Raw genomic sequence first — 7364 nt, 5'->3', positions numbered from 1 at the left:
CCCGGCGAGGCGCTGCCCGTCCTTCTGCCGGTCCTGACCCAGCGCCTCTGCCCGCCGCAGGGCTTTGAGCCCAGCGAGGAGCTGCGCCTCGGCCTCGTCCAGCTCCTGAACCTCCTGCTGCAGCGCTGTGGGGCCGCCATGGTCCCCTACCTCACCGACGTTATCCGCGTCCTCCAGGCCACCCTTCTCGACCCCTATGCCGAGATCAGGCGTGAAAGTTGCCGGTGCGCCGTGGCCTGCACCCAGGCCATGCCAGGTGGGTCCTAGAGATGGGCAAAGGTGGGAAGCGGTGGGCTGATGTAAGCCTGCAGCCTCCTGAGGGGACCGGGGCTGAGGTGGGGACCCGTAGCAGGTTACAGGGGGATGCAGCCAGGAGAGAAGAGAGATGAGAAGTTGCACACTCCTTCAGAGGTGCTCTATGCAAGCCTTGGGTGGATCTGTTGGAGAAGAACCATGCCAGGGATGGATGCTGAGCAGCTACAGCATGTGGGCAGTAGTGGGAGGAGGTTAAGCCAGTGCATGTGGGCTAGTGTTCAGCTCTGTTATGGTATGAAGTTAAATCTGCGTGTGACATAAATGCAGCGACATTAATCACGCTGCATTTCATACAGAAATCATGTTGCTCAAGATCTGTCATCCACGTAGAGAAAGGCATGTTTGAAGTTTCTGTCTCTCTGCCCTAACAGAGCACTTCCATATGCAGTCAGAATCTCTGATAAAACCCTTAATGCAAACAATTTCACACCAGCACTACAGAGTTCGTGTTGATGTAATTCAGGCTACTGGAGCAGTGATACAGTTTGGAAATGGAAAGTCTGTGGATGATGTTCTGTCTCATCTGGCCCAGAGATTATTTGATGAGATTCCCAAGGTGTGCTTTTCTACTTTATTATTATTATTATTGTTTATTTTAAATCTGTTTCAAAGTGGGTTTTTTTGGTGTTTCTCTCCCTAATTTTTAGCTTTCATTCATTCAGCTGATACACGTAAATATGTCACGCGCAGGCTTTGTCAATGGTAAGCTATCCAAAACAGAGGTTGGTGACCTATTCAGCTGCTGTCTAATTCTGCAGGCTGTCAAAGTTTGTAGGCACCTTTTTATTTAATGGGTGCCTTCAATTGGACCTTGAATTCTTCTGTCAGATCTTTCTAGGACTTGTTTCTGTGCCCTTTCCAGATGCTTAACAAGCCTGTATGGTATTGGTCCCTTCAAGAGATGCAGTTGAGGCAGTAATTTTAAAATATACAACTTAATCATAACTAAAATATTTTAATTTTGAGTACATGTATTCACATTATTTAACTCAGGCTTCCTTTACAGTGAACAGAGAAAACTGGAGATGTGCTTGGAAAGCTTCAAATTCCAGAGAAATGTACATTTCTTACATTCTCAGAGAGATATTAACGATGAGAATTGAGAGTTTTCTGAGCTAGGTCTGTTTCTTGATTCCCTCTCAGAGATGCGTTTCTGTGCAGCAGATGGTCTAGGAGTAAACCAGAGGGAGAACACAAGAGGGAGCACCATGCCTTGCGTGGTACTGAGGTGCTTGCTGCAAGTGAAGAACTCCTGGGTTCTTGTCATTTCTTCTGAGACTATTGGTGCACTTTACCAAGCCCTATGTACTGAAAGCAACTATTATTTTTTAATTATTCTGGCATTTTCCTGACGTGTTGAAAACAGTCTTTTTGTATCCACGTAGGTTCGGCATGCTGTAACAACTGTCACAGGAGAATGGTTGTTGCACCTACGAGACAGATACTCGTACTTTCACAAGTTGATCCCTTTGTTGCTTGGCAGCTTTAGTGATGAAATTCCTGAAAATATGTAAGCAAAATTTTTTTTTCTTTTCTTTTTTTCCCTAAATAGTTGTTGTATGTGAAGGTGTTTCTGTGGTCACAGATGTATTGCTTGGAGGAGAAAAAAACCCCACTTTTTTTTCCCCTTAAACTCAAAATGACATCATTACCTAAAGTGACTTTTGTTATACTGTCCTTTCATGCTGTGCTCAAGTAAGTATGAGAGAGACAAAGACAGAGGTAGACAGAGACAGGATTATTCTTTGCAGGTGACCTCTGTCCACCGAGTACAAAAGAAGCAGAAACTCTCAGTTAATGTGCCTAGGTTAAATGGCAGGAAGGCTTCCTGTCCTTCCAGCTAAATTTAAGAAGTCAAAGTGTCCAGAAGTCTTATTTTAAACTGCTTTTCTTCTGAGGGCATGATAACATAAAATAAAACTCATATTTTGTGTCTAGGCAGCTGGCTTTGACTTATTGGGAAAAGATAGGCTTGCAGTGGGAGAAAGAGAATGAAGAAGATCTGAAGGATAAGATGGATTTCAGTGTTTCACCACCTCATTATCCCAAAGGAGGTAAGTGTTGCCCTGGAGGTGTTTTCACTTCCTGAGTAATCCCTGAGAGGGCGGAGCAGATGAGTACTATTGATTACAAGATGTGATATTGTTAACATACAGGGATAGCATATATATATGTCATATATAGCGTGTATGTCTATAAAATTATTTATGTTAAATTTAAACTTTAAAAAAGGTTCGTTCAGTAACTACATTCAGTTTTTCCATTAAAGACAAAACACATCTTGGAGAAAGAGGTAAATCTGTGGTGCAGGAGCAGCAGCAAGTTCTGCATTAGCCAGAGCCAGGTGGAAAATGGGCACAGAGATGTCCAGAAAGGAAGCAGGATGAAAGCGTGTGTGAGCTGAGCCCTTGAATAGTGAGAACTGGACACTGCATTAATGATCCACGGAACTGGCACAGAAGAAAAATTAGCAGTGAAATTATTTCAGACTTCTTTGAGAGACGTGGATGCTAACTAAAATCTGACAGCATACGTGAAGAATGTGGGAATAGAAACAATAATTTCCCCTATTAAACACAAAACCCCAGGATATGCAGCCTGGGCAGATTACCTTTTAGTACCACATGATTTAGGTAGCTTTGAAACATTATGTTTGTGGTAGCTTGAAGTTTGTTTCCTGTCCCAGGTTCGTAATGTTTATGTTTAAAAATATACATTTGGGTGCTGGTGTGAGAGAGGGTTTAAATGGGTCATTTATAGATTTCTATACCCATACTTAAGAGAAGAAAACCTCTTCTGGGGTGAAAGAACAGGTTCAAGTCAAGTCTTGTGCCTAGGAGACAGTCACATCACAGAATAGCCAGCAGCAAAATCCTTTCCATGACAGTGGGTTCCGGAGTACTTTCTTCTTTGAAATTACACTTTCCTTTTTTTTTTTTTCGCTCCTTCAAAGTTGTTTTACTCAATAATGCTTGAATGAAAGGGGAGGCACTTCATAACAGTGACTGGTTTGACAGAGTTGTTCAGCTTTGACGACAGGCAAGTTGATCTGTTAGCCTTTCCAATTTTTCTTTTTTCTTTCTTTTATATGTAGCATTAGCTCAGCAGATTGTAAATGGTAAAGAATGATTCTGCTTCCACAAGTGATGGCAGAAACGGTTTTGAGGGCTTTTTTTGGCAGTCAGAGAATTTTTTCACATGTATAAACTGATGCAGTTGGGTGTCTAATCTCCAGTCACTTACTTTGCAATGACCGTGATGCAGTCAAGGTCGTAAAAGGCTTCGTATGCTTGTCCCTGAAATAGTTGTTGCCATTGATATCGCTGGTACTATTGTCCTGTTCAGTTTTCTCTAGGTGTGTGGTGGGGATTGTGGGTTGGGGGAGTCTGTGTGTACACTGTTTTTTTCTTTAGAAAGGGACATCTATCAATTACTTCATAATTAAATTATATGTACTTTCTGAAATAATCTTCATAGCACAATAAAGACACTTCATGAATTTGGGCAACATTCCAGCCCTGCATTTGATTGACTTTTCATGCCTCTTGCTTGATAGAACAATGCAGTTAAGGCTTGAATGTGATGTATGTACACACACGTGTGTACGTAAATACATATGTAACTAAGGAATATTTTAAAGAAATGACCTGATAATTTTGGACTTGAGTCCCAAGTTAATCATTACTTTAAGACAGAATTTCCTGCTGCTTATCTTTACTTCTAAGCTGTGTGTCTCGTTAACAGTCAGGCTTTGTGTGACAAAAGAGAAATAAAATGAGAGAGAAGAATGATTGGCTACGTCATCTTACAGATACGGGACTTTATCGGAGACACTAATATACCTTAGTCGCAAGTAGTGATTTGTGGTGTCCTACCACAGACTGTATATGGATGAGTTGTTACTACGTGTGCCCTTAGCTCCTGTTTCCCCTCCACAAACGTTTGATGTGTTTTTCTTTTTTAATATCATAACGATGTATTTTAACACTTTGGTGCCATTTCTTCTGACTTTTTTGAAGTACTGGAATATCTTTTTACATCTCTGTGTTTATAGTACGTTTTACCTGACTATCTTTGTCCAACTGTCGGGCTAATGGACCTGACATATGAGCCACCCTGGGCTTTGATCTTGTGATGACAGATATTGTAGGTCAGGGGAAGAATAGAATGAGACCTCATACCTGGAGTCATCCAGCCAGCTGAAGAGCTTTCCATTGAGCAGCAGCAGTCATTGCCTTAGGATACAGGTGCAGACAGTTTATAGCAGGGAAGTCTTTGACAGGAGTAGCTACAGGGATAAATACCTGCATTTGAACATCTGACATCAAGGAACTGCTGATAAAGAATGGTCCAAATTCCTTAAACAAAACTCTGCCTCAGGTCGAATAGGGTGCCGGTCTGTATTTGCTGTCTCAAGTTGGTTTCTCTGTTTGACCTTTTGCTATTCATTGTCAGTTTTCATAATCCAAAATGTTATCCTTCATTGACAAAAGAAGCAATTTATGTCCTGATGCTTGACTGATTTTTTTTTTTCCCCCCTACTCTAGGTATTTCATAGTCACTCCTATAAGCCTTTTATATTCTTCAGACCATTTACTTTAGTCTGTTTTCCTTTTTGCATTTGTAGTTATTTGTGCCAATGCAGAAAAATACCCTGAGACACCTCAGTCATTTCTTTTCTGAGCATCCACAGAACTGTAGCGGGAATTAAAAAATGCACTCGCACATTTGATATTTTTCAACTTCTCATGACTGTTTCTTTCTTAAAACAGTGTATGAACATTGTGAGTGTGAATTATAAAATGGTGGTTGAGCTTGTCAGAGAACAGCTTTTCAAGTTTTGTTTGTGTAAGCATGTGCTAAGGAGGAAAATGTGACTGCAGAAAAAGTCACTAAAAAATTTATTGCAGTTCTTTGGCAAACACTGTCATAGCTTTATGTGTACGGTGCAGACATGGAGGCTTGATCATTGTTTGTGATATTGGTTGCTTCAAGTTGCTTCTCTGAGTCTCAGTGATTTATAAGTGAGCGAAGATGAAAATTTGGTGATTACTAAGGCAGGGCAGTAAGCATTTTGTGGGGAAGGGAAGTTCTCTAGAAGTCATCATCCTTTATTGAGGTAGGGAATACGTATTTGTAACACTTTGGGGTTTTGTCTAAAAACAAAAGATAACAACAAAACCCCACTTTCCACAAAGTCTTTACAAATTAAGTTCAATTTATAAAATAAACAAACCCTCCCAACTCCTGTATAATCTTTCATACCATTTTGAAATGTGTTATTTAATATAAACATTGGGCGGAGATTGAAGAGACTCGTCAGTGAGCCATTTTCCCTGGAAAAGCCTTAGAAAAGAGACCATATAATAGCTGTGATTTTTGAAATAAAAAAATTTGGTTGACCTGATCTGTTGTACAGTATTTGTACAAGTCGTAGTACCCTTTCTAGTTTTAGTCTGTTTTTTTAAATGAGGTTTGTGTTGCTATAAAAAGTAAAAGGAAATTATGAAGTTGTATTTTCCAAAGTGGGTAATATCCTGTATTTATTTAAGCTCTCTTCCTCTTCTGTGCACATTTTAAAACATTTAATCTAAACGACCATCCAGTAATAAATACATGAATTTTCAGAGGGCTGTGTGGAGTTTAAATTCTGCAGTATATATTAAAAAAATGGAACTTGCGGGTAAATTCCTTAGCAGCATTTGGAATATTTTGTTTCATGCTGAAGCAAACACCCATAGCTCTTACCTCAGAGCCTGTCAGCTTTTCTGAGGATTATTGTGCATTGGCTTTGCCTGTGATCTCTTTTTCTTTTGTTTTTATTTGTGTGTTTGCTTCCAGTGACTCGACCAGGACTAGGTTGTCGGGAACTTGTGTCAAGAAACCTCTCCAAAATTCTTCCAGGTCTCTGTCATGATATAACAGACTGGGTTGAAAGCACAAGAATAAAAGCATCCCAGCTTCTGTATACGCTGTTGCTGCATGCAGAGGATCACATAACTCAACATATGGAGCTGCTGCTTAGAACTTTGTACCAAGCGTGCTTGGATGAAGAAAGAAAAGTGGTTAAAAATGTAAGTTTAATCTATTAAAGCATCTATTGTATGCTGAATAAAGACACTGTTCCTTACAGTCCTGAGTCCGTCTTCTGAGGGCTGACCTTACGTTAGGTCACTGGAAATTGCCCATGACTAAAGGACCAGGCTCAGGTTTTTATGCAAGTTAAAAAAAGTGAGCATTATACTTTCTTCCTTTCTATGTTAAAATAAATGTATTCTTGTGTTGCTGGACGGAAGCAATGTCCGAAAAGTCGCTTTCCTAACTCAGGCTTTTCTTCAGGTTCCTGCTATCAGTTGAGCTCTATAGACCATGAAATCCATTTCTGAAATTATCCTTTTTCCATCCAAATTCTTTCCTGCACTTTCTTCTTGTCCTTAGTCTTTCTTAGTACTATTTGTTTTCTCTCTCTTAATTTTTCCTGAATTCTTCCTCCCTTGCCCTCAATTCTTACTTTGTTCTCCCCTTCTAGCTATTCCACCCCTTCCTCCTCCCCTTTCAGAACCAGCATCTGACCTTTAACCATGTTGAGATTGAGCTTGTAAACTAAGCCAGTCACACACAGATCTATAGCAGAGAGAAGTAAACTTGGAATACTGTCAGAAGTCATCTTGTTGTTTCAAAAAGGGGTATACAGGCCTTAGGAAATCAATGCCCCAGGACTGAAGTAAGAGATATGCCACTGTGGGTTTGCAGCTTTTCCAGTTCCTTAGTGCTTGTTTAAAATAAATAAGAAAATGTAAATAATTAGAATAAACCCGTGTAGCCCTGCTGTCCTCATCAAATTTTCTATCTAATGTTTATCGCTGTAAATATAAATCCAAAAGTATGTGTTCAAGCAGCACACAGTTTTCCCGTGCCTGTTTTTGACCATACTCGTCTCTTTCTTAGAATTCCACTGCTAATCTTCTCGCACGTGCTTCCAAGAGATTTGTTCCCAATTAGGAGATGGTTTCTGTATTTAATTTTACTCTTCCTTGTGTCAAAATTTA

At 40.1% G+C, this 7364-nt stretch overlaps 1 protein-coding gene across 1 annotated transcript in view; it reads left to right on the top strand.

The window, feature by feature from the left end:
- The first annotated feature begins 6 nt into the window (after positions 1 to 6).
- Positions 7 to 7364, top strand: part of HEATR2 (HEAT repeat containing 2) — a 26977-nt gene continuing 19619 nt past the window's right edge. The window contains exons 1-5 of the mRNA XM_010136607.1: positions 7 to 256; positions 687 to 871; positions 1701 to 1825; positions 2254 to 2369; positions 6157 to 6389. Of these exons, the coding sequence (XP_010134909.1) occupies positions 139 to 256; positions 687 to 871; positions 1701 to 1825; positions 2254 to 2369; positions 6157 to 6389 (777 nt within the window). The 5' untranslated portion in view covers positions 7 to 138. The remainder of the gene's footprint in view (positions 257 to 686; positions 872 to 1700; positions 1826 to 2253; positions 2370 to 6156; positions 6390 to 7364) is intronic.

The sequence above is a fragment of the Buceros rhinoceros genome, unplaced genomic scaffold (assembly GCF_000710305.1).
Source record: "Buceros rhinoceros silvestris isolate BGI_N320 unplaced genomic scaffold, ASM71030v1 scaffold45405, whole genome shotgun sequence".
In the NCBI taxonomy this organism is placed as follows: domain Eukaryota; kingdom Metazoa; phylum Chordata; class Aves; order Bucerotiformes; family Bucerotidae; genus Buceros; species Buceros rhinoceros.
This window is presented reverse-complemented; position numbering and strand designations above follow the sequence as displayed.